The sequence below is a fragment of the Hippoglossus hippoglossus genome, chromosome 2, assembly GCF_009819705.1.
Source record: "Hippoglossus hippoglossus isolate fHipHip1 chromosome 2, fHipHip1.pri, whole genome shotgun sequence".
Classification (NCBI taxonomy): Eukaryota; Metazoa; Chordata; class Actinopteri; order Pleuronectiformes; family Pleuronectidae; genus Hippoglossus; species Hippoglossus hippoglossus.
In genome coordinates, this window is record NC_047152.1 from 6,921,226 (window position 1) to 6,948,475 (window position 27,250).

General features: G+C 43.1%; 3 protein-coding genes and 1 long non-coding RNA gene across 6 annotated transcripts in view; 1 reads left to right on the top strand and 3 right to left on the bottom strand.

Moving 5' to 3' along the window:
• The window catches only part of LOC117777309 (vascular endothelial growth factor C-like), a 25,534-nt gene extending 13,928 nt beyond the window's left edge, over nucleotides 1-11,606 (bottom strand). Inside the window, exons 1-6 of the mRNA XM_034611999.1 lie at nucleotides 9,990-11,606; nucleotides 6,413-6,656; nucleotides 6,073-6,260; nucleotides 5,272-5,402; nucleotides 5,082-5,185; nucleotides 4,302-4,436 (exon numbers count right to left, since the gene is read on the bottom strand). Of these exons, the coding sequence (XP_034467890.1) occupies nucleotides 4,302-4,436; nucleotides 5,082-5,185; nucleotides 5,272-5,402; nucleotides 6,073-6,260; nucleotides 6,413-6,656; nucleotides 9,990-10,091 (904 nt within the window). The 5' untranslated portion in view covers nucleotides 10,092-11,606. The remainder of the gene's footprint in view (nucleotides 1-4,301; nucleotides 4,437-5,081; nucleotides 5,186-5,271; nucleotides 5,403-6,072; nucleotides 6,261-6,412; nucleotides 6,657-9,989) is intronic.
• On the top strand, nucleotides 6,462-27,127 carry LOC117777339. 3 transcript variants are annotated; one of them, XR_004616581.1, is made up of 8 exons: nucleotides 6,462-6,581; nucleotides 8,630-8,733; nucleotides 11,664-11,761; nucleotides 13,247-14,211; nucleotides 15,754-15,827; nucleotides 18,000-18,099; nucleotides 26,639-26,723; nucleotides 26,997-27,127. It is a non-coding gene; the product is annotated as an uncharacterized LOC117777339 (long non-coding RNA). The 3 variants fall into 3 exon arrangements; XR_004616579.1 differs by having other exon boundaries at nucleotides 27,023-27,109; XR_004616582.1 differs by lacking the exons at nucleotides 26,639-26,723; nucleotides 26,997-27,127 and adding an exon at nucleotides 21,066-21,098.
• Nucleotides 15,835-17,939, bottom strand: LOC117777316 (trace amine-associated receptor 13c-like). Its single transcript, XM_034612009.1, has one exon. It carries the CDS (start codon nucleotides 16,898-16,900, stop codon nucleotides 15,905-15,907), a length of 996 nt encoding a protein of 331 aa, XP_034467900.1. The 5' UTR covers nucleotides 16,901-17,939; the 3' UTR covers nucleotides 15,835-15,904.
• LOC117777322 (trace amine-associated receptor 13c-like) lies at nucleotides 18,106-19,786 on the bottom strand. Its single transcript, XM_034612023.1, has one exon. The coding sequence runs from the start codon at nucleotides 19,573-19,575 to the stop codon at nucleotides 18,601-18,603; it is 975 nt and encodes a 324-aa protein (XP_034467914.1). The 5' UTR covers nucleotides 19,576-19,786; the 3' UTR covers nucleotides 18,106-18,600.
• Nucleotides 27,128-27,250: the final 123 nt, after the last annotated feature.

The window sequence follows — 27,250 nt, forward strand, 5'->3', positions numbered from 1 at the left end:
CGGGGTAATACACCAGTGACAGCTGATCCCACCCGGCCTGGCCACCAGCTACTGTTGAGACCATGCTTGAAACCTAGTAGTCTGCCTGTATTGCTGCCGATGCCAACCTGCTGTTGAATGTGTTGATGCCTGCCTTTTTCCAGACCAGCAGGCTTCAGAGAGAACTTGCTGATGTCATCTCCCACCATTAATTCCTTAAGAGGGTCTCTTCCTGTGCCGTCAGTCTGCTGATCCGTTGCTGTCCTCCTGCTCGACCTCATTAAGTGTCTCCGCCAGACCTACAGGCTCCTGGACAGGTTTCAGAGAGAAGTCGGCAATGCTATTGCCTCCTGCTGTCTGCTGAGGGATTGAGGAGCTGATAGTATCCTGGCTGGTTTCCTGATGTGGTGTTTTTTTCCCCTGGTCTACAGATCCTGGATCTGCTGTTACTGCACCGTCTGTCCCACAGCCGCTGCTGACGCAGATTACAATCCCAGTCAACATGCAGCTGAATGTTCTGGTGCCAGACTCCCCTCCAAAGAGAATTTGCTCTCACAGTAGCCTTCCATTCATCGTATAGAGGATGTCTGTATGATGCCAGCCTCCCTCTCAGTCTCCTGTCTTGCTAAGGCATGTACCAGTGGAAGCTGTGCCCAGCCTACCTGGCTTCCAGTCATTGCTGGCACAAAGACCTGAAACCACCCGTCGCCTGGGAGTGTTTGCCCTTGCAGTCTTCCAGCCTGGTCTCCTGAGGGTGGCCCCAGTGGCACAGTTCCCCCAGAGGGTTCTGCCTGAAATGCTGTCGTTGTCTCCCAACTTGGTTGACTCCGTTTCCTCTGACAATCCCAAAAGAGAGCCTCTACCTGTGATGCCAGCCTCCAGCTCTTTCTCCTGAGAAGTCTCACTAGTGCCTCCACCAGCCTCTCGTCTCCCTGGGTACTACACCAGTGACAGCTGACACACTGCCTGCAATCCAGTGGCTGACCATTACTGTGCTATGCGTCAATCAGCAGCTGGCTGATCTGGTGCCATCTCGCTTGAACTCACTCACAAAATCACCCTCCACTTTAATTTCCAGAGGGCCCATGCCTGTCATGCCAGCCTCCAGCTCTGTCTCCTGAGGAGTCTCACTTACGTCCCCACCAGCCTCTCTTGTCTCCCGGGGTAATACACCAGTGACAGCTGATCCCACCCGGCCTGGCCACCAGCTACTGTTGAGACCATGCTTGAAACCTAGTAGTCTGCCTGTATTGCTGCCGATGCCAACTGTTGTTGAATGTGTTGATGCCTGCCTTTTTCCAGACCAGCAGGCTTCAGAGAGAACTTGCTGATGTCATCTCCCACCATTAATTCCTTAAGAGGGTCTCTTCCTGTGCCGTCAGTCTGCTGATCCGTTGCTGTCCTCCTGCTCGACCTCATTAAGTGTCTCCGCCAGACCTACAGGCTCCTGGACAGGTTTCAGAGAGAAGTCGGCAATGCTATTGCCTCCTGCTGTCTGCTGAGGGATTGAGGAGCTGATAGTATCCTGGCTGGTTTCCTGATGTGGTGTTTTTTTTTCCCCTGGTCTACAGATCCTGGATCTGCTGTTACTGCACCGTCTGTCCCACAGCCGCTGCTGACGCAGATTACAATCCCAGTCAACATGCAGCTGAATGTTCTGGTGCCAGACTCCCCTCCAAAGAGAATTTGCTCTCACAGTAGCCTTCCATTCATCGTATAGAGGATGTCTGTATGATGCCAGCCTCCCTCTCAGTCTCCTGTCTTGCTAAGGCATGTACCAGTGGAAGCTGTGCCCAGCCTGCCTGGCTTCCAGTCATTGCTGGCACAAAGACCTGAAACCACCCGTCGCCTGGGAGTGTTTGCCCTTGCAGTCTTCTAGCCTGGTCTCCTGAGGGTGTCCCACGTATGGCCCCAGTGGCACAGTTCCCCCAGAGGGTTCTGCCTGAAATGCTGTCGTTGTCTCCCAACTTGGTTGACACTGTTTCCTCTGACAATCCCAAAAGAGAGCCTCTGCCTGTGACGCCAGCCTCCAGCTCTGTCTCCTGAGAAGTCTCACTAGCCCCCCGTTGACCTCTCGTACTGACAACCTGGCTCAGCTGTTCCCAACCCTGCCTGGATTCTGCCGATACACAGCCTGCAATCCAGTGTTCTGCCTGTATTGAAGCCTGGACTGACCTAATGTTGAATACTCTGATGCCTGCCCTTTGACAGACCACTAGGATCCAGAGACAACTCACCCATGTTATCGCCTGCCATTTCATCCTCCAGAGGTTCCGTGACTGACCAAGGCATCCTGCCTTCTCTTAAAGGGATAGTTAACTGAAAAATGCTAAATCACTCCATCTACTCACCACTATGCTGATGGGAGGGTGGGTGAAGTGTTTGTGTCCACAAAACACTCTTGGAGTGTCAGGGGTAAACAGTGTTGCAGCTAAAGTGTTGTCTTCAGACGTAATAAAACAACAGAAAAAACAAACAAACATTCCTTCATACTGTTCGTGTGGTTTAATACAAGTGTGCGGAAGCCCTGTCATTCATTTGACTTGAAACAGCGTTATTGACACTGTTTTTAGCCTAAATTTCCTCTGATATCCTCGGAGCCGCGTTCACGTTTGCACACACCGCACACTGCTCTCAAGCCCTCGCCCAAGGGCACACGCGGGGTGCGCGTCAACATCGATACGTCCGCTAGTGGACTTTTAGACTTAAAACACGGTGTAAATGACCTTGGTTCGAGTTGAAAATGAATGTCGGGTCTTGCGGGCACTTGGATGACATCACATGAGGAGTATGAGGGTATGTTATGTTATTTTCAGTTGTTTTATTACTTCTGATGAAGAGGTTACTTTGGCTGCAGCACTGTTTACCCCTGAGACTCCAAAAGTGTTTTGTGCACTCAAACACTTCAGCCACTCCTCTAGCTGCATAGTGGCGACTAAATAAGTGAATTTAAATTTTTCGGTAAACCATACCTTTAGGGGACTGAGCTTCTGATTGACCCCTACTATGGACCAGCAGTAACATCTTCTGTTGCCATCCTGCGCTCAAGACCACCTCAGCAGCCTCCAGAGAGAACTAGCACATGTCTACATTTTTTCCTCATGATGATGATCCCGTTCTGCGACGCTGGCCTCCTGCTGTCTCCTGTGGGCTTGAGCCTCCGAGGGTGCCCCAGCGGCTGCTGACAGTTTACAATCCAAGTCAACATGCAACTGAATTTTCTGGTGCCAGACTGCCCTCAAAGAGAATTCGTTCACACAGTCACCCTCCATTTCATCATGTAGGGTGTCTGCCTGTGATGCCAGCCTCCAGCTCTTTTTCCTGAGAAGTCTCACTCGCGCCCCCACCAGCCTCTTGTCTCCCGGGGTACTACACCAGTGACAGCTGACACACTTCCTGCAATCCAGTGGCCGACCATTGCTGTGCTATGCGTCAACCAGCAGCTGGCTGATCTGGTGCCAACTCGCCTGAAAAGAGAACTCACTCACAAAATCACCCTCCACTTAAATTTCCAGAGGGCCCATGCCTGTCATGCCAGCCTCCAGCTCTGTCTCCTGAGAAGTCTCACTTACGTCCCCGCCAGCTTCTCTTGTCTCCCGGGGTAATGCACCAGTGACCACTGTTCCCACCCGGCCTGGCCACCAGCTACTGTTGAGACAACGCCTGAAACCTAGTAGTCTGCCTGTATTGCTGCTAAAGAGAATTTACCAACACAATCACCCTCAATTTCATCATATTGTGATGCAAGCCCCTGTCGCTGTTTCCAACTTGGTCGACTCACTGTTTCCACTGACGATCCCACCAGTGAGCCTGTGAAGCCAGCCTCCAGCTCTGTCTCCTGAGAAGTTTCATCTTTTTCATCTCAGCAGCCTCCAGAGAGAACTAGCACGTCTATATTTCTTCCTCATGATGTTCCCAATCTGCGACGCTGGAGTCCTGCTGTATCCTGTGGGATTGAGCCTCCGTTTCCTGCTTGGTCTCCTGATGCTGTCCCACCTACGCCCTCATTCTGCATTCACCATTCTGCAGTTAAATGCTCTGGTGACAGATCTTTCCAGACCTTCAGGCTCCAGAAAACTCGCCCCTGCCATCACCTTCCAGTTAATCCTCCAGAGAGTGTTCATCCACTGCCCGAGACCCATCCTTCAATCCAGTCATCTGCCTCCACTGCTACATGTATTGCTCTGTACCTGGTCTTTGTTGTTTTAATAAACCTACTATCCCCAACGTGTCTTGTGTCAACATTTTATGTCCTGAAAACTAAAACCTCTGAATTTCTGCTTTAAAGAATGTATTAACCCAAAAACTGTAGCTTTTCTTACAGGTGTTGTGGTCCAGTTTCCAGCCTGGGTCACAGCTGTCCTCGGTCAGTCCATTTCGACAGATGCAATCACAGGTGGATTCCTGCAGAACCCTGTTGGGCCCACAGAGAGCCAGAAGACCGGTGTCCACAATATCTAAGTCACATGGAAAGAAAGTAATCAATTATTTCCTACATTTCGGGTTTTGGGGTCAGTTTTATAGGTTTAACATCAACTATGGCGCTTCTTTGTAGCCCTAAGGAAGATACTTAATTTGTCTAAATTTATATTATATTAAAGTTGCTTGTGGAAATACACGTATTTCTAATCATACAGACACTGCCATTTGTATGTATTTTCAACAATGATGGGAGTAATTCAGGTTATTAGGAAATGAAATTTAGATGGTAGCCTTTGTGGTTCACTACATGACTGTACAAGTCACTTTTTTACAAAGAAACTGGCTTCTCATGTTACAGTTGAATAAACCTTCCCTCAAGGGAAACTTGTTTATTATTTCATTTGCCGCCCAGGCTTAGTCATATTGTGGTTATGGCGGTGAGGTGTTTTGAAAGATAGCTCAACTAAATCTTGGTTTTCTTTTGCAATGTCTCTTGAGCCCAAGCTTTTAGGATTGCAATATTGCAGTTGGTGTAGTTATTTTTCATAATTAATTGATTGTGTTCTTTGAATCTGCTGTCTTTGTACTCTGAGAAGCACTTTTGGTTGCTACCGGTATGAAATGTGCTATACAAATACATTTGCACTACCTTAATCATGACGGAAACAAAAAATATTTACCTGTCTCTCTCTCAGAGAAGTTTATGACATGTGAAGAGACACACACACAATTCACTGGATCCCACAATGACACTGAGGCACAGGGAACGTCAGGAGGGGAACACCTACAAACAGAAACATACACTATGAATACAACACTGACTCACAAATGTTTTTAACTGCACACACGTCACTCGTCGCTCTCACTCACAGGTGATGTGTTGCGGCTCGCCTTATGATGGAGTGGAGCGGTCGCTTGGGGAGGCATTCGCACGAAGTGTGGTTGACGAAGGCTGCCATGACGACGGAGTATTTCATAGTGGGAGGGATAACTTCCATCAACTGCCAGGGAGCGAGATGAAGATTAGAGTTGTGTATAAATTGTACGCTGTAAGAAAATAAATGAAATAATTGTTCCATTATTTCCTGAGTTGTTTTCTATGTGCCAAGGAGGTTGTTTGCAATCCTGCCCGTTTTCTTATGTGACTGGTTTGTTTGTCAGCAAGATAACAAACTACAGGACGGATTAAAACTAAACTTGAATGGGTCAAATCCAGGAATCAGTTTTTTTACCTTTTCACTGATTCCTCTGAATTATTCATCAGATCTTTTGTGGCTTGCTGAGTGTGAAATTTAATGCAGCTTGATTGAATTTAAGGGGACTGTTGGCCATTGGCTGAGGTTTGTGCTCTACTAGTTTTCTATGATGCTGGAATTACAATACATCTTGAGTCTTTTAACTATTGACGTAACTGTTGCAAGATTGTGCAACTAATCGTGACGTGAGTTGTGTTGTGTCGATGTCCAGTATCAGGGTGTCCCATTGCAGCTGGGCGGGATGTGATGTGATACAGGCAAGCTTGTTACATAACTGACGGAATTGGTTTTTTTCCGCTTGCTTGAGGCAATTTGAGGTGTAAGAGCAGAAAATACCAAAACAGTCATGTAATGGAATAAAGTGACATAAACCATAAACACAAAAAATACAGGCGGGCGATAATCCAGCACTTACGGTCTTGTTTACAAGTGAGTGACTTGTATTGGCGCAGTAATGGCCCTCGGTGCAGCATCCACCGCACCGATGCAGCGCCACACATGGAGGGAGGTACATCTGACTGGTGGATTCTGGGTATTCTTTTGAGACCTCAACACACACCTCTCTGGGTTGGCACGAAGTCCGTTTCATCTCCTCTAGGATGACTGAAAACATGAATAATTGTGAAACTGAATTAGATTTGTTCACACTTGTTGACACAAGACAGCTTTGGGTCGGTCAAGTATGTGCTCAAATGTGCTCTCTCAGATAAACTGGTCTGCTTTTCATTTCAAATGTAACAGTTCTCAATGTTTACCTTCCAAAGCCTTGTCATATTTGTAAAGAGCCTCCTCCCTTGGCTGACCCCAAAGATCTTCATCGTTAGAGTAAGCCATAGGGCTCGCTGAGGTGGCTGAAAAAGAGGGGGACGAGGAGGCGTGCCAAGACTTCTTCCTCAGGCAGTGCTGAAGCAAACTGTATTCTGGGTACAGAAGCTGTAATAGCTGATCCATAGTTGTTACTGTGTCCAAGCTGGGCTGGTCATCTGACAACACAGGAGCCTGGAACACAGGAAACACATTGACTTAAACACCAAATCCCCCCCCAATTGTAGTTCTTTGCATGTTGCCACCAAGCTTTTTAGTTCAGGAGGAGCAGAAGAGACCTTTTAAAATGAAGTGATGCTAAAAGACAAACAGTTTTGGGCAAAAAAGATCAAATTTAAAGAAAACACAACATAAAATATATATTTTGAAATGTTAGAAACAAGGCTAATTCGTTCCGAGTCCTGCTTCTCGGAGAAAAGCTTAGATACTACAGAATTTACAGCATTGGCTTCGCTGCTTTGAGCTGGATAAACAGTAAATACCTCAGCTACCAATGTGTTGTAACATGTTGTTGGCTACTGTTATTATTATGGTTGTGTGTCATCTCTCCGTCACAGTCATTGTTGCGTTACTGTACACAAGGAGCCCGCGAAGTCTGTTTCCTCAACGCCTCTCACTCGATGCTTTTGTGGTTTATTTATAGCAGTCAAAGTCTGCGCTTAAAAAACGTAACCTCAGGCATAAAGTGATAACATTTGAAAGAACCTGCCCTGCTTCTGAAGTCCCTTTTGAGATGCTGTAATCTGACCCAGTTTACCCATGGGCTTACACTTTTGCAGCAACATTTCCTACATCTTTAGTTTGAATGAGAATCTCACGCTACCCATTCTGAATCCGCGCTCCATTAAAGATTAAACCTTGATGTCGTCCCTTAGAGCTTCCGAGAAGCACTGGTTCTACTTCAATGGACCAAACAGATTCTCTAATTCAGCCAACAACCACATTACGGTTATCGTACAACGAGGCCTTTATGTGGTAAATCAGGTCCATGCAAGAAACCTCCCGCTTTTCTCCAGATATCGCTCTATAAACCATTCCTGCTCTGCGTCACGCCCGTAATGATTTTCCTGCCGTCATGATGGATGACTGTTCTCCTCCATACAGATGCAGTGAATGAATGGCAAAACGTTAATTGTGACAGACGAGCTAATAGCAGCCGCTGTATCATCCGCGAGGGACTAAATGTCAGCTTGGAGTTTGACTGTCACATGTTAATTCCGCCTCCAGGGAGTGCGAGCGGTTGTTTAACTTCCCAGACTGAGAAGGAGGAAACTGGCCCAGCTTGTGTTACCTAAACAGAAACCAGATCTCCCTGCGTCCTTATCAGTTTGACCATTTATCTCTTTTTTCTCCAACTCTCTCTCCCTGCCTCCCCCTCCCCTCCCGTTTCGTTCCATCCATCTCCTCTGTCTCAATGTACGTATTCTGTCCTCCCTTTTCCATCAGTCAGACAGCTCTTTACTTGTGTTCTATCTTATGCTCAGCTGTGACATTAAACATGAAATTCTTCTTTCAGGGTGACTTTTACAAATATTGTAAAGAAGAATTGTGTATAAATGAGATCAAAGCGAAACTGATTGTAAGGCTGCTTGCTTTGTCTGTACCGAGTTTATTGGCATTACGTCCAATAGTTGGATACAAAGTTAATCCGGCTACAGGAAAGGTCGGAGGTTACTTAAGGCAAACCTGAAATTGAATGACAAATCTTACAACTGGACCAAAATGCTTAAACAACTGACAAACCCACATTGCCATCCTTGGAGCCATTTGCTCACGTGGTTATAAAATACTGGCACATTAATTTTTTGGGATTTCTGGTGACGTAAAACGGGTTAAAAATAACCAAATGCATCCGTAAACATACTGTTAATCTGTCCGAGAACACGTAGTTGGCGTCTGTGTGGTCTCTTGGCAGGAAATCAAAAACTACTTAGTGGATTTTAGTCAGTCATGATTCAAGGCGCAGTCTGTTTGAAACACGATATGGAATTTAAGTATGTACGTCATTAGATAAGTATTCTCTCTTAATGAATCATATACCTTGATAATTGGTAATGAGCTTTTCAATCGATCCATATTAAACTGCTATATTGGATGATCTGTGATATTGATATTCTCTCTTCATGTCTCCCCCTTTTTTCTTGCAGTTTCCCTCCATGTTGATCACATGACATGAGGTCATAGATCTGGGACTATGAGGTCATGATGGACCAGTCATTCGTCTATTGCGCTGGGGTGTGTCTATCATTAGGTACTGCTGGCACACAGACACGCACATGCACACGCCCATGCATTTGTTACTCAAGTCTGTTTTCCTGTGTAAAAACGTCATGGCTGCACGCAATTTGCTTTAAGTTTCTCTTTCTTCAAAATATGATTCATTCAATTCTGAGTTGCTTGTAACTTGAGATAGTTTCTTCTTTATTTGGAAATGGTGGATAACAAAATCCTGGCAGTGCACTAAATGCTGCTATGCAAACAAAACATGACAGCGAGTCCCACGTCTCACTTCTGTTTAAGACAGTTGTGGTTGGACAAACACCATGAAAGCAGCATTTGTCAGAAGCCAACCGAGCGTTCAATTTCCGTTTCCCGCCTGTTTTGTCAATGGTAGATTCTCAAAAGTGATGTCTTCTTTCTAAACTGAATTTTGTGTGATTCCTAATTAAGTGACGTCACGCACAGAAGTAAGCAGTTGGTCAGATGTTTGGAATTATGTAAAGAAATGACAATTTTCCAAGCAGGGCCTTGAATGAAACTTGATTGTGGCTCCTAATGGCTTAGTAGTGACTGACTAGTGCTGTTAAATTAATAATACACTTTATTGAAATGTTTACATTACATAAAGATGGCTGTCCTCATCTGCTTCTTTTCTCCTTTCTGCCGCAGCATTTAAGCTTTGTACCTGCTCATAGTACAATACCTGTTGAAGGTGACATCAACTCCCTTAACATTGTGCTGCAGCATTTGTAGATGTGTCTTAAGGCTTTTGAAACGGTTTATTATGTTTGTTGCCTGGTGGAAATGTTGTCTTTCTGGTTTGAGCTGTTGCAGATTATTTCAAATTATCCACAAATATATCAAGATTCCCATCAGAAAAGATTCTCTAAAACACAAAAAACGATGTGTGCACTTAACAAGAAAGGAGCGATTTGATGTAGTTCTGAAATATATATATATATATATAGTACAACTTTGTCAATACTTGCTCATACTGGTGTGTTTAAGAAAGGATTCATCTCTTAGATCTAAAGCTGTACTAATAGAGATTGTATAATTCTCATGGGTATCGGATGGTTGGATTGATATCTTGTGACATCAATGTATTTGGCCTTGTCCTTTCATTTCATTCATATTTAATCAAATCCAGACTTAAATTGACAAGTTGTTGAAATGAATGAAACTCTTTGCTAGCCAATGATCAATGTTCCAGGCTTACTTCATTGTAAACCCCAGAGTTCAGACTAAGCACACATTTACAGATGATAGAGAAATGAAATGTCTCACCACGGTGCCCATGTCTTCAGTTTGGTAATAGTCCATATAGTCTTGTCCTGAGCACAAATTGCTAATGTTAAGCACCCATAGGAGCAAAGCTGGTATCCACATAGTGAGCAGATGGAGAAGTGAGGAGAGGAGATACCAGGACGGAGGAGGAGGAAGTTCGTTGAATTGAAGGAGGAGAGGAAAGCGGTTGAGTCTGAGGTGAAGAGGAGGAGGAGGAGCAGCAGGGTATCACAGACTCGGCAGGTATCACTTTGGTCCTCTCTTCATTCTACCCCGGGACGAAGTTGTTCTTCTTGCGCAAGTTCTTTGAATTGTGTTCTGAATAAGTCATGATGAGGAATTCGTCCTGATTCGGTTTCAAACACAGCTCTTCCTCCTTAGAAGAAGACTTTCCTCTTCTGCTGCATGTCCATTCTTGCTGTGAACTTGACGCTCTTAAAATCCTCGTCCTCTTTATGTCATGAACTTTAATTATTCCTCAGTCGCTGCCTTTTATTTGCAGGTTCTCGTTGATCTCCCCTTTCTTCTCCAGCCGTGGTTGTCCTCTTCAGTCTCTTCTCCTCGCCCTTCACACTGGTGCACCTCCTTTCTTTATCTATATTTTCCCTTCACACAACAGCTGTGCTCTTTCCTCCCTCCCTCTCTCTCTCGTTCCCACCCTCTCTCACAAATGATTGCTGGCTCTTTCTGTCTGCTGTTTCTCCCTCAAACCTTCAGGGCAAAGCACTCTCTCCCCTCTACTTTTTTGCTGCTTTCTAAATCTGTCACAACTTTTCTGTCGGGCTCTCTGATCAAAGAGAGGGGGAAAAAAAGAGGAAGAAAATCCTGTTTCGCAATGAAGGTTTTTGAAAAAAGGATGCAGCAGGTTTTAAAAAAGCTTTCGGTATTAAGTTCTTGTCCAAACAGGGAGAATTTGCATCCTGCTCAAAGATGTCCTACTGGAGTGAATGAGAAAAAAAGACAAGAATGGAAGGATTGTCTCTCGTGGGTGGAGTGAAGGATGTGACAGATGAGTCTTGTGTTGTAGCTGATTATAAAGGGGTGCTTCCCTCCCAGAATTGAAGGCTATAGTGTCTGCAGAAGCAGACTGTCATCATACGATCCACCCACGTTCCTTATCCTAATTACTCCTTTTCTTACACATTCCTTATCCTCGCCATCTTTGTAATTCCATGGAATGGGAGCAGCTGCCATTGACGCGTTTTGAAATGCGCGTTCAGTAGCAGCCAGTGGGGATGAATGTGTGAGTTGCCTGACTGCGTCCCTGAGTGCCTTTTTATGAGCTGCTAATACCTTTGCCGTCTTTCTCTGGGGTTTGTGGTTTATGTCAGCTGCCCCAGATCCTGTTGGATTCTGCTTCACCTCAGAAAGCTCTGATTTCAATGTTAAGGCGTCTATGTGGGTGTGAGTGTGATTGAACTAGAGCCAGAAAACTGGTCTCACACCTGCAGCTCCACACATTTTCTACCTTTTCCCTCCCCCTCTCCCCTTTGGGTCTGTCTCGCTGTCATTTGTCGGTTCAAGGTCCCAAAAAAAAGACCAACTTTACATACCTCCTTAACTATAGTGCCCCAAGGCTTTGTGTCACAAAGGGGGAGGGTAAGGAGAGGTGAAGGGCTTTGTCTTAATTATGATATACTTCTCCCCCCCCCCCCCCCCCCCCCCCTCACCTAGGGCAAAGCTGTTACCGACAACTGTAAAGTAAATTACGGAGAAGACGGACAGAGAGGCGAGAAAGGAGACGGGAGGCCACAACAAGGAGGCAGAAGGAGGTGTGTCTGGCTCGAATGAGAAAACATCCGATTTTTGGACCAGTCACTGCCAGTCTTTCTGAGGGATTAAAGACGCACTAACACGCACGCACCCGGTGGCAAGTGTCTGCTTGCACTACGCTTTATGTGTTGAAATCCATGCAACCAAATTCCACATTCCAGTCATTGCTTTCTCCATTTCATCATGTGAGTTCGGAGCATAGGGTTGGCGATGATAGAGAGGTTTATCAGTCATGTAATGCCAGGCTTCACGCTGTTCAGTAGAAATCCAACCAAAAGGCTTCCCGCTGCTACTCTTTTCACAAGAGTAAAAAGCAAACTGAATCCCCTGCTGCTTGAGAACAAACTCTGAATATGTATGAGGTGGCGTTTACTTTCAGGAAAGGATTAACTTCCCTTGTTCAAAAGGAACTATTTGAACCTCTGATAAAATATTTATTGACCACAATCTTCGCCAAGAACAAACTCAAACCTCAAACCTTTGCAAGAGTGAGGTCTGGTCAAAGAAATCACATCAAAAAAGTTGTAATAAGTTGAAGAAATGCAATGTTATTTGCTATGTGGCATCATTTTGGGCGGTTTTCATTTAGCCCGGAGCGTTGTTTTCTTTCACAACAGCCTAATAACCAAATAAAACCCCAAACACAGTATGAAGCCTTGACAAGTCTTTGTTTTTATAGCAGATTTTATTGGACCAGAAGTACTTAATGGTTTCTTGTTCAAAAATCATATCTGAAAAATAATTACATGCATTTTTCCCCTAGTTCTGCCACTGAAACCGCCAATGTAGTTCAAATCAGACTTCAAGATCTGTAACTGGAAGTGGGAGGTCTAATGCAGCTAAAATGTTTGAGCTGAATCACTGTGATGTTAATGAATATCTCAACAGTTAGTCACCGTCTGAAACGTGGAAACCTTTGAAATGTACAGTAAAGTTTTATTTCCTGGAGGCAGTTTGTCCCCAGACATACAATCTTTGTCAAGGCTGTTGACTTAGACCTTGAAGTCGTTTTTGCCAAAAGCCAATTATATGGAAAACGCAAATAGAAATAAAAGCATTTAAGATGTTTATAAATGATGCAACACAGTAACTAGTCCTGTTAAAGCTCAATTGAGTCAGAGCCAGTAAACACCAGTTCATAGGTGTTGAGGCTGTTGAGTAGCTGCCAATATGTTTGTTTGGTTTATGCACCTTTGCCAATGTCACAATATTCGGGGAGAATACATGTCGTTATCATGGGTACTATTCTAACACCTGGCCCTCACAAGTAAGACTTTATGGTAAACCCGGCTGTCCTTGCTCGGTGTCGTGTCTTTGCAGACGACATCATGTGCCCTGCAGGAGATAAAGCGCCCTTTGCGCCAGACAGTCGCTAAAACTCACACACCGGAGCCATTGTCCTCCATAACTGTGGAAAAGTGCATTCGTCCTTTCGTCTTAAACTTGTAGTATATGAGTTTATATGAGAACTAATGCATCTTCAGAGTCAGTCTGGCAGCAAGAAGCAAAGCGTGAACCCGTGTGACCGTTCGGCTTTCGTCAGCAGTGTTTGAGGACGGTGGGCGGAGTGGACTCTTCTGCGATGGTGGAGAAAGCAGTGACGCGTTCTTTGGTTACACTCAGAAACTATAACACCTCTGTTCTATCAGTAACGCAAACCGAGATCCGTTTGCTGTGGATACTGAGAACATTTCCTTACGGCACAAGAGCTTCAGATCATGTTTGATCTTTTAATGATAAATGAGGCATAAAACCTACTTGTTGAGGCAGCTTTTCTGACAACAGATGAATGGCCTTGGATTTGGCTTCTGCTTTGACTAACACTTCTTGGGCCTCACCTCGAAATAACATGCAAATTAACAGGAGATTTGTTTTGGCTTTGCTTTATATAGGAAACCTCTTTTTAAACCTTCCTCTCAAATCTCTTCTCAGTATTCTTGAAAGTTGTTGCAGTCACCGTGTTTGATTTGTTTAAATCTGAGTCACGAGATGCTCATGTAATGTTGTTACAAAATCTGCAGGCATGTAATTAACTGCTTTGTGGATTTAGGGTAATGAGGGGCCTAAGTCCTAAGATCCCAATACCTTCAATTACATACTTTGGGAAAGTGGTCTCAGATTTTTGGACCTTGCTCTACATGCTCACCCGTTTTTTATGCATGAGAAACTCCCACTTGTAGTTGTTTCTTCAGCTCAAAGTAAAATGCATCAACCAGATTGTGTTTTTCATGATTTCTGCATATTTTGAATCAAATCTTCATCTAAATTGCTTTTTAAATATTTCGGGATGTTGCGTTCAGTACTCCGAAATATCAGGACAAGATGAAACTTCATTTATCTTTGATTTCATAATGCAGGCAGTCTGAAGCCTGGTTGATGGAGAGGACACGGTGGAATCAAGAGACTTCCTGCCCCTAAAGTCCAGGGAGCGTCACAAGTCCGGTTTGAGGTACTTATCACCCTCATGTAGTTAAATACAGACCATGTAGTACAAGTGTTTCCTACCTTGAACACTGAAATCCAGTGTTTTACCAGATTTCTCTGATCACAAGTTTCCTAGAGTGAATGTCCCTTTGGTGTTTTTAGTCTTGCAGTTTAAACCAATACCTTTGTGTCAAATATAGTTGTAATTTTGGGAAGCGGGATGGATTACTAGGAGTCAGTCTTTACTCCCAGTCATAACTGAGCGAAAGTAAAAGATGTGTTGCCCACGTCTTGGATTTCATAGCAAACCAGCATGAAGGTCAGATGATGTGCTAGTATTTCACTTCTCTTACCAGTGAACCTCCGAAAGGATCGAGGATTCTCAAATGGAGAAGTCTAGTTAAACGATAACATGAATATATAATGACGGCTTTTTCTTTACCTTATTATTTCACTATCCATTTGTCTAAATAGGAAATAAAACGCCGGTGGTGGAAAGTTACTACTTTCCTATTATCAGGTAGAAACTTGTTCTTGCTGTTACTTGTGCTTATCTGCATTTCAGAGTGTACCAACTTAAAAAGAAAGTCCTTGTACTTCATAATATTACTTCATACCCTTTTAATACAAAATACAATCTCCACGTTTACCAGCTGCAAGAAAGTGATATACAAAAGTGTGTTGTTAATTGAAATCCAATAATATAGCAAATATTTTTCTGACACGAGTCTTAAACTTTGTGTACAAGTTTGTACATTTACTCGTCTATTCCTCAACGGCTTAGCATCCGTTACAAGGACTTAATACTGTACAAGAACTAAAATATTTAACTTGAGACGAGGAAGTTATCAACCAGCCCAGTAAAGCTTGTTAGTGCCTGATGCAGACTCATTACCTTTAAAAAGATGCCACCAGTTCAACACAATGTCTGCAACACATTTTAATAAATAGTATTTATGTAATTGTACAGATTTTCATTCATCAGGTTAAACTTTATGGTTGTACTCTTAGTTTTGCTTATTCAACAGGGTTGGCCATCAAATGTTGTTGTGCAACACTGCCACCTAGTGCTCATTATATGGCATTGCCGAAAAATCTTTTTTGTTCAGTGGCAACATAAACAAATAATCTCTTTGAACATTGTCCTTCTACCATATTTCATTAAAACCTTTCAAGGCCTAAACAGCAACACACATTTTTATATTTAAAGAAAGAAGTTATTTGACTTTTTATTGGATGCATGTTGCAGCAAAGAAGCAAACTGACTAATCTCTTTAACACAATACAGAATCTGGTGTATATAAATAGTATTCTTTACTTATCAGTGTTGTATTTAATGAGTAATATTGCAATCATGCACGTATACACCACTAACAATATTGAAATATCAATCATCACATGAATATCACGTCATATGTATGAATTTCTAGGCGATAATGTAAAGACAAAAGCAGAATATTTTTACATTACAAAGTACAGAGATTCATTGCAGTAATATTAGATTTCAAGTAGCAAATAAAGAAAATCGCTAAACCCAAACAATTCCTGTCACCCTCTTCCTACAGAGTGACAACACAAGAAATCCGGCTGCAGCTCAAACTGCTGCCGAGTCTCTCCTGCTCATTCTATTCTGAATGCACGGTAAGTCTGGCTGTAAATGCAGCACACATCCATACATATCACCGTGTTCACGAGTCAATAAAACTGCAAAGTGTCAGCTATGTCGATAGGATCTTGACTTCCTTTGAGCGAGGCTGCAGTATCTTAAGCGTTATGATAAGTTTGATAGATTTTCTAAACCACGGGTAGAACAGGGCGTAAATCAGAGGGTTCATGCAGGAGTTCATTAACATGACCCAAGACAGAATTGCAAAGTAAGACAAGCTATTGGAGGTGTCCTGACCCGCGAGAGAGGGATAGTAATACGGGCAGAAGCACATTAGAAACACAGCAATCACAATCCCAAGAGTTTTGGCTGCTTTCCTCTCTGATATTCTAGCAGTTAAACGTGATCTCGCATTAGTAGCAGCAGCGTGTGACTGAATTAAACGCACTTGAGAAATGGCAACCACAAACACCCGTATGTACAGAACCACCATGAGGGTACAGGGCCCGACAAAGGTGACGAAGAGATCAACAATTCCTGAGATGAAGCTAATGACCACCACACACTCTCCATGACAGGAGCTGTATCTGTCCGGCCACGCTAAGTGGTCCATCAGAATCAGCCCATTATAGAGAAGAGAGCTGGCCCAGCACAGACAGATAAACACTTTAACCCTGTTCAGTGTGATCTTGGAGGAATAGAGCAGTGGATCGCAGATGGCCAGGTAGCGGTCTATAGAGATGAGCACCATGTTGCCCAAAGAGGCAGAGAGCAGACAGTAGGACAGATAAGGAGTCAGAGCGCACATCAGCCCCCCCAGCAGCCAACACGTCTCCATGTGACGCAGGCCCTCGATGGGCATCGCCAGCAGCCCCACCACCAGGTCGGACACGGCCAGGGACAGGAGCAGGGAGTTGGTCGGGGTGTGGAGCTGCCTGAAGTGAGAGATGGAGATGATGACGAGCAGGTTGAGTGTCACAGTGAGCAGAGAGACGGAGGCCAGCAGCGTGTAGAGGAGAGCGGTCTCGGAGCGGGGCCGCAGCAGCAGCCGCCTGCAGGAGGAGTTCAGGCTGGGGAAGCAGAGCGGGGGGGCCCCAGCATCTTCCATCAGGGAGGAGGGGAAGAGCTGCAACTTCCTATGAGACAGTTTATTTATCCTCTCCAAACCCAGCCCCCCTTTCCAAGTGACTGATGCAACCTCAGATCCTCATCATCCTCTTCATCATTCATTTGTACTCTGTAGTTGGCAACAAATAATAAATCCTGTTTAGTTTATTCCTTGAACAGTTGTAAGTTGATCCACTTGATTTGATGAAATATTAATAGAAAACAGCAGAAGGATCAAATCGTGTTTTAAAAGCAGATGCAAGTAGACAATAAGAAAAAAGCAAATTAAATCTTAAATTAATCCGTCATTAATTGGACATTATTATATTTACATTTTGTTTATCTTCAAAGTTCCTTGAGGTGATTTATATTATGATTTGGCGATATACAAATAAAATCTTGGTCTCTTTATATATTCTATTCTTGGTTGAAGCAAATGTAACGAAACTCAATTTCCTACTGGATCAATAGGATTCTGATAGAAAGTGGAAGTTTGTGTTTCCGTCGATGCACAGTTAGTGACAATCTAATAAGAATTGATTCGTACGTCTTAAATTAACAATAATGTGAAAGGTTTTAAAAGGTGCTTGGTTGTAGTTTTTTGTGTGTAGAAACCTACTGTACTGCATTTGAGTCAAATTATACCCCCAAGTGGTGAAAGCCAGGAAGTGCAAGCCTTTTGTCTTTGCCTTTATAATATGGAGGCTTGTGTTTGAGTTGTATTTATTGTATTAAACAAGTGTATTAAGTTCTTTCATTTTAATGAGTTAAAACTATTGAATCTCATGATACAAATGTTAGTCTACATTTAGGTTTTAACAGAAATAATTTGGGCTTAAAGGAACAACTTTTATTCTCTGGCTCCAATTTAGATTTTCTATTCCAAAGCCCTCCTCCTTTACTGGACTTAAAATGTTATTCCTGAAATCTTTGCGACATTTTATTAATTCTTATTTACAGATTTAATTTACAGAAACCTGTCTGTTGCTGCCCAGTGGGAAAGTCTACAGAGACAAAGCAATGACTCAGAATAAAGATATGACTACGTTGTGCAACACTTATGGATGTTTACATACATTTTTATTCTGTGTTTCCTTGAGGACACGAGGCTCCCGTGAAGTGAAATGACGACTGGAAACAACAATGGAGCGAGAAGGAAGATAGATGAACATCATGAACAGACCTACACAAAAAGACAAAGTAGGTATAATGATGTGTGTGATAATATGATCAGTCTGAGATGTGAAGTGTGTGAGAGGCTGTGGTTAGTCATATGTTGCCGTTCTCGACAGGGTGGTGGACAAATGTGATTTAACTGTTAATGATAAAAGGATAAATATATTACATTCATACAATATACAACCAGAAGTAATCATTCTAATAATTATTATATAAATAGCAATGAGGAGGGAGGGTAGTTCAAATATCAACAGTTTAGAAATCAGTGGTCAAAGGTCAACGCAGGAAACATTCAATTTATAATATGTGACAAACTGATTTCGATTCTCGATCTTTAAATCTGCATTTGTCATAACAGCTGTTGCAGTGGACACAAATTTCATGCATTCAGTGTTTCGTCCAAGATCGGTAAACAACTGACAGTGTTTGTTGTATAGAATGAGTTGTGAGTCCATGAGGAAAAACCTGATTCCATTATTATTACAATTTGTGCCCCAGTCCCTCACTGATCATGTGAAAACTTCACAGCACCTTGAGCTCCCGCGACTGAGCCTGCAGTATTCTGAGGGTGAAAATGAGTTTGATAGCTTTTCTAAACCAGGGGTAGAACAGGGCGTAGATTAAAGGATTTACACAGGAGTTGATCAGCATGATCCATGACAACACGGCGTAGTAGGACAAGCTGGTGGAGGTGTCCTCGCCTGCCAGGGCGGGATAGTAATACGGGCAGAAGCACATTAGAAACACAGCTATCACAATGCCCAGAGTGGTGGCAGCCTTCCTCTCTGACTTTTTAGCAGTTGGAGTTACAGTGACAGTCTGCAGCCGAATGACGCGCACCTGAGAGACGGCAACCACAAACACCCTCATGTACAGGACCACCATGACGGTACAGGGCCCGATGAACGAGAAGAAGAGATCTAACGTGCCTGAGATGTGGTTAATGACCACCACGCACTCCCCGTGGCAGGAGTTGTATCTGTCCGGCCACGCCAAGTGTCCCATCAAAACCAAACCATTATAGAGAAGAGAGCAGGCCCAGCACAGACAGATAAACACTTTAACCCTGTTCAGTGTGATCTTGGAGGAATAGAGCAGTGGGTCGCAGATGGCCAGGTAGCGGTCTATAGAGATGAGCACCATGTTGCCCAAAGAGGCAGAGAGCAGACAGTAGGACAGATAAGGAGTCAGAGCGCACATCAGCCTCCCCAGCAGCCAACACGTCTCCATGTGACGCAGGCCCTCGATGGGCATCGCCAGCAGCCCCACCACCAGGTCGGACACGGCCAGGGACAGGAGCAGGGAGTTGGTCGGGGTGTGGAGCTGCCTGAAGTGAGAGATGGAGATGATGACGAGCAGGTTGAGTGTCACAGTGAGCAGAGAGACGGAGGCCAGGAGAGTGTAGAGGAGAGCGGTCTCGTGGCGGGGCCGCAGCAGCCGCCTGCAGGAGGAGTTCAGGCTGGGGAAGCAGAGCGGGGGGGCCCCAGCATCTTCCATCAGGGAGGATGGGAAGCAAGGATGAGATGGCGGTCAGGCTGTTAGAGGTGATTTTAAGTCTCTACCACGCGGTTCATTTATTGTCCTCTCACTCCTCCCTGAACACTAAGAGATGATGTCACTTGTCCAGCATCATCATCATCATCGTATTCTTCATCAGCCATTTACCAATTTTTTTCTCCTTCCATCATCGTGGTTCACTTGCTAGAACTTGAACATGAACATCTGCCAAGAGTCTTGATTGTGTGTAACTTTTCTTTCGTAGCAGAAAAGTAGTTGAGAAATAAAAGACAGGACAGTAAAAAGATAAATATCCAGAAACAAGAGTGAGATAACAGTGAAGGCAGAATATCCGTCTATCTGAATTTTTATTGGGATTGTTAAATTGTAAAAGGTAGATTTGGCAGAATATTACTGCAAATTCTCCAAACGCTGGCTAGCTCAATAATACTAATATATTAATGAATCTCATTTTTATCATAACTAAACAATGCTCAGACACTTTACATCAGTAAAAAGAAATAAGGTAAATAACTACAAATATAAGTTTAACACAGAACAGGGAGAATTGTCTGTATTCTATGGAAACTCACCTAAACCACTGTAAATAGTTTGTACATAATTAATGATCAATAACTCAAATCCCAGCAAGAATGAAAAGAAGCAACTTTCCCAAACTGTTGAGCTAAAGTAAAACGAAGCAAAATAGTTTGTTCCTGAAACCTTTCCTTAGTGGGGAAATGAAAAGTTTCTATTTGACATGTTTACCTGTTGTTTGTTGTCTCACTGTTGCATCATTAGTTTATTTTTTTAACACCTCAGAGTGGCCCGGTGCCTCAGTGGTGTCGAGGTGTTACTTTATCAAAACAAGTGAACGTGCATCTTGAGCTAATGAGACGCACCAACCAGACACCGACTGTAGCTCAGTTAATTCTGTCGGGTGAGAAGTTCTAATTTGATCTCAGAGGTATTGCTCATCACGTCTGTCAGCGCGTGTTTGTGAGTGTGATGGAGTTTTCATCATGTTTGACTTGTTTGTCATCTGCAAACTATCCCTTCAAGTAAGAGAAGCCTATTTATTATAACCAGATGTCTTCTTCTTCACATGAGTACTGCTAGTACTCATGTGCTGCTGCTGATTATTTATTCATCGAGCACAATGTCTGTCCACTGAATAATGCTTTACTTTCTTTATATATGTGCATATTTCATTTTACATCTTTACATGTCTACATTTTATATATTATATTGACATTATTATAAGATGTTATATTTCTATAATGACATAGCGGCAGTAAAATGACACTAAAGATTCCTGAACTTTGGCCTGAACGTGTCTGTTTCCAGACACACAAGACTCGCACACACGTCATCTGTCTGATCCTTGACCTCAAACTTATTCTCTTAACTAACAAACAAACAAGAATCCACAATCAATAATAGAATATAGACTTGTATTTTGTACTTCTCCACTTCCTCCCACTATACAGAAATGAAGCCAAATTATCCCAGGTACGAACGCGGCCATCTTGTGCCGACGTCGTCATTTGCAGCCAGAGTCTGTGCCGTATGGAGGTCCTGCAGATACATGCCAATCGTGAGTCAGTTTTTATAGAATAATATAACCTTGAACAAACATCAGTGTGATAAGAACCACCTAAAATGACAGAAGTTATTATTTGACGTGAGCTTTGACTTTTTTCTTTGGTCCATGTCCCATTCACTAACACGGAGGAGGCGTGATTAAGAGTCAATGAACCTAAGCTGCATCATTTGGATTGTGGGAGTATCATTGCTTTACTTTATAAGCCAACGCTGCCGAGAAGTTTCCTGGATGAACATTTCCAGAGCTTGAATTTCAACAATTTCTATCCCAACTTTTTTTGTCAACTAATATTTATGAACGTTCACACTTCTGCAAACATCTTCTGGTTGTTTTATCACGTCTTTTTCCAACATGATTTCAGTTTAAAAGAAACAAACTGTAGAAATCAAACCTTTCGATCACGGTTTGTAGGTTTCTGTAGAAAAGGTAGTATATTTGAGCCTTGCAGATTTGATCCCAAAGTTTATTTTTACCCGAAACAACAGAGTAAAGCCCTGTGGTGAAAGAGATCTGTCTTTTTGCATGTTCAACCCCCTGAAAGTCTTGAGCTCTTAGAGAATAACCTCATGATTTCATGGCCGTTGCTCCAGCCCACGAACAGACTGGGGGGGGTTTCACTCTGCAATATCTGGCCAACGTTATATCAGCTCGCTGTCGGAGAGAAACAACACTGACCTATTTCAGGGGAATGCGCAGAGAGAGTTGCTTGCGTGCGTTTGGTTTTTCTGTGCCAGAGATTTCGTAATTTCACTTCTAACTTGTTTATTAATAAGGCGGGCGTGTCCCAGAGCAACAGGCCGACCCAAAAGTCCAAGTCGCTAAAAATAAATGTTTGTAATGTGTCAGTTCCTAAAGTATGTTGAAGTTTTCCAGTCTTTAAGTCAAAGTGTTTTTTTTGTCAGTATCATTAAAGAGATGATAGAACATCCAAATTGTATTTTTTAACTCTACTTTATTTATTTCTGTAACACATTCAAAAACATATCCAAGATACTTTTCCTATCTGCCTCGTCTGTCACTCTAACAACACGTGCCTTCTATTTGCTGAAATCTGACTGAAGCCGCCCCCTAAACACAAGGAACAGTCACTGCACGAGGATAAACTGATAAAAAAGGCTTTTCTTGAATTAAATATTAATCCCATTCACCAAGAAGAGGATTACTGTAGTACACGTATCAGTTAAGCAGCTCGTACTCGGAGGGAAAGGGAAGGAGAGGGCGAGAAAATGTGGTAAAGTAGTTGCGATACTCTGCATCAGTGAGTGTTTTCATTAAGGAATAATGTCAAGCAGCCATGTAAGACTTCCTGTCCGCACCTCTCTGCAGCAGAGTAACGACAACTTGAAGTCATTTGCCCAGCTGCTGTTACAGCCCCGCTTTTAGAGCTTTTAATAGCACTTTAGAGCATCTATCACCAACACACACACACAAGCTCAAAGACATGCACGCCCACTCACGCACGCCACAAAATGAGGATGTTGTTCCTTGGCAATGTGGTTTCAAGGTAAATAGCTGCTATAAAAAGGTGTTGTATAAAGAAACAGCGGGTGTCTGTGTCAGATGCTGCAGCTTTGCAGCGAGGCAGAATCATTCTTATGCCGTGAAAGCTTTGCCGTTTGACTGGAGGTGAGGGTTTTGTTTGCGGCTGATGGAATCGGTGTATTACAGCGGGAGACATCTGTTAGTTCTGAATGGGAACAAGACGCAATTTAATTGCCTGGCTGCGGCGTATTTTGAGCAAATTAGCATTTTATGAGTGGAAACGTATTAGAGGAAGGATACAGAGAAGAATTTTCTATATTTCCAAAAGGCTACACATACATTCTGACCCCAAAAAAGAAAGATCAGAATTCAATTTGTAGAGAATAAATAGAGATAAACAATTTAATGTTAGGTGCTGTAGGAAAATGATTGGGGTGGGTTTGAAAATAGATCTGATAAGGGGTTAAGGGTTGGATATGTTTAGTGCTCATCCTATCTGGTAGTTCAGGCAAATGGGTTTGTTTTTAGAAACTGAAATAAATAAGTGATTATATATCCACTCATAGTCATTCCTATCTTTACATGCTTATATAATGAATGTATTTATTCCCTGGAAAAATCTAATGACCAAGTTTTTATCACCTCAACTACTTTTCATTTTCGAATCATCTGATAAAATACATGTATTGGTTGATATTGTGTCAGTGGTGCAGCGAAGACCATAACAGATACTGTGCCAAAGATTGTAAAGTAATTCACACGACCATCAAATCAAATAATTTATTAGCCGACAACAGAGCTTTGATAACCACCACGAGGACCTTGAATACATTAATGATGGATGCATGCACTTGTTTTTCATTCTAATAACAAGCAAACGTTACAAAAACATATACAAAAATTAAAGAGCACTGTGCAACGTTAGAATTCAGTTTCACTCTGTATATAAGGAATACAGCCGTAATAGAAAAATTACATAAGCAGAGACTCTGGCCCCCGTGCAGCGAGAACCACAAACACGGTGTAATCAGAGGTGTAATTATGGCGTCCGTGGCTCGATCGACGCAGGCTGAACAAAATGTCTGTTGTACAAACGTCGGTTTGAGTTACAAGCAGCTGCTAATTAGCGAGGAGTGTGAGAACGGAGAGCATTAATCACTGGAACATGCCTCTCTGTCGGCAGATGAGTGTGTGGGGGTGTGATTGTATGTGTGGGGGGGGGGGGGGGGGTGAGCATGCATGTGTACTGTATGTGCTGACAGTGTCCAGCAGAGGGCAGAAAAAGCAAGGTTATACCTAAAATCTCCCAGCCGTTGCCACATTTCCTTTAATTAATGCTAATTTTAAGTTTCACATATGCCGAAGATTCAAGTCGCGTTTGATGTGACCAGATTGTAAATTTTCAATTCGTTTGCCGCTTCTATTTGTTTTCCATTTTGTGAGAGAGCACATGCTGACGCTCAGTCTGTGCAACGACCTTGGACACATTTGATTTGGTGCCTCTGTCCCGGGCAGCGCGACTGCAACAAATCCAGAATGACAAAGCGGACTTGGTAACCTTTTTGGAGATATATGATATATGATACTAAAACAAAGATACCTTTGTGTCTGCAGCACGCTCCCTCAGTTCTGTCCATACTGAGCCTGACAAATAGGAGGAGGACCTGCAGCCTGATAATGTCTGAACACAAGAACCCCTTCAAACCAAATGTCCATGTAACAAGTGGTTGTGTTCCGAGTGTAGTGGAATAATGTCATCCATAATGAAACGTGTAACTTTATTTTGAAGAGCGGTCTCGCATAAAATACTGATGAATCTAGAGACAGTGCAGTCGGGAAGATTTAAATTATTCCTCCGCATCTGGCAGAGCTACAAATCTGCCTTTTTGAAGATGATCATTTTTGGTAGTGCGAGAAGTTCATATTATGAATGAGCGTAATTAGATGAAACTTAAGAAACTGTGCTGCGCTAATTATGTTCAGTGCTAAAGAACTTCAGTTAGACTGGAATATTTGATTGAAAATATGTTTTTATCCCAGACAGAAATAAAATTCCCAACATTCAGATGAGTTTGTTTCGGACCCTGCTATTCCCCACCTGCCCACTAGTAGTCCGCACGTTTTTTCTACCATCACCTAAACAATCACATGCAAACGCCACACACCCCCAGCGACAGTGAACATTACGGATGCTGAGAGGAAGTAGTGCTTGATTAATTGCAACATTAATCATGTTTCAGCCACTAATGTGAAGTTGGACTGTATAAAACCTGCCTCTTTAGTTGGACAAAACAAAACCGTGGTCAGTATTCTCTTTTATGTCTATTCAAAAGACAGATTTTTCTTAATTATGATTGCAGCGAGCAGATGTGAGTCAAGATATGAGCGTTGTTTCTGGGTCACACACATAATAGGACATGCTATTCTCTGTAGTATTGAACACTTGGGGAATAGACCTCTAAATGTTTAATGATTGAGGAATCTTTGTTGCGTCTTCAAGAAAAGTGTATTATCTTGGCTCGTCCCTCCTCTGCGAGCTGTCAGAATGATCGTCTTGTATAATACGTTTCAGAAAATGCCTGCCAGTTGAATCCAGGAGGGATGCTTTTCAAAATAAGACAGGTTTTAACCACGAGAAGAGAGACGGCACGTGAGGGAAGGAGAGAGCGACAGGGTGTAATAAGGGAAAGAGAGCAAGCGAGACCGAGGGCAAGAACAGTAAAAGGGAGAAGTAGGCTAATACACTGCTGCTGCTGTTGCATATGATTGAGTTCATAAAACAGAAAGGCATCATCAAAAAGCGCATGGAAGAGTCAGTATATTCCCTCCAGTCTCCAAGACTGCCTTTTGATGCTGGAGCTGACTTTCTTTCTCTCTCCATCCATCCCTTCTCCCTCCTACTCTCTCCCACGCTCCCACCATTGCTCATGAATTAAAAGAAAGTATGTCAGTTGGCAGACAGCGAGGGGAGAAGAGAAAGAAGGGAGACATCAGAAAGAATTCATTCAGTGAGTTTGTGGAGGAGAGACGCCGCTCGCTGAAGCCTCACCCCCCTGGTGAGGCTGCGGGGGGGGGGGGGTCAGAGGTGGTTCCGTGGGTCAACCTCGATGTGTCCACTCAGGACTTTCAGGTTCAGCTGAACAAAGACAGAAACACAAGAAGGGGCCAAATGTATAGATAAGCTGCGGCATTTTCCCATCACAGCAACTAGGCTCCTGCACTAAACACTGAACTGTGCGTAGAGAGACCTGGCTGTGGAAGCTGCTGTTGCTATGCGACCGCTGAAGGCTTGTTTGGAGTAATTCACTTCAATGCTTTGCTAAAACTTAAAATGTTGTTATCTTGCAATCAAATCTGGCAGCGCCGCATGATGTCAGCGAGCATTTGGGAAAGAGATGGATGACGTCAATAGGTAAATGTTCCCGGATGTGCAAGCAGCCTTTCTCCTTGAATCTGGTCACAGTCTTTATGAAGCGGTTGCTCAACTATCATAATATTCATTTTATAGTGAGACTAGTAAACAGATTGTAATATCTACCCATGTTGGCTGTTTATGTTTAAATAAAGATGGAAGACATGACTGCTCCCTGTGAATGAAGCCAAAGCATCTGGTTTGCCACCTGGTGGCCGGCTGCAGCATAGGCTATAAACCCTGCCTTCTCCATATTAGGAGATGGGACATAGACCAAACTAAAAAGTTGTTTATAATTATTATCTCACTGATGTTTGTTCAAATGCTGTGCTTTATGAATATTTATTTATTGTTTTGTTCCAGACCAAGTAGGACTAAAGTGATTTAAATTACCTTTAACTTTGAATAATCATGTCGTCTATTTGAGCCACTTAATCTAGCGCCACCACCAGGTAGACATTTTCTATTAGAGTGAAATGTCTCATATCATAAAATGTAGTTCAAACATTCATGTTCCACATAGCAAATGTATTTCTGTCCTCTATATTCTCTTTGTTTAACAGGCGCATGAGCTGGGCTGACATCTAGGGGGCGCCACAATCCAGGCTCCGCTTCCTGAAGGGCAGCCTATGACCCAGTGGTTGGAAAGTGAGCTGGGCTGCCCTGAGTCTCTGAGCTCCATCATAATTCTTTGCCAGTTAATGTGGTGAAGCCCAAAGGGTTCATCCTTATCTATCCAGACATCTCTTGACAGATTTTGTAACTGTTCTACAGTGAAAAATGTTCTATAATATTGATAACATCAAAGTGAGTGATAGCGCATGCTGGCTTGTTTTTTTGGCTACGATAACCTTTGCTTGACTTTTGGTTTATGGCCCCTTTGAGAGCTGTTTATTAGGGACCTGACATCGTTTGCCTGAGGTCGTCTATCACAATACGTCTTCCAGCCTCATGACAACCACCTCGCACCTGACAAACACCCGGCAGAGACTGCAAGCGCAGATAGGAACTGAAATCCTTCATCTGCAGTGTTCAATTGAGATGATGTGGGGACCAAATGTGCGACAAACAATTTGACAACCAATGAAGTCTCTTGATTTCTTTGACGTTACACAGGTAGCTCGTGTATGTATTCAGAATCAGGTTTACACATCCGAGGAATTTGCTGTGGTATA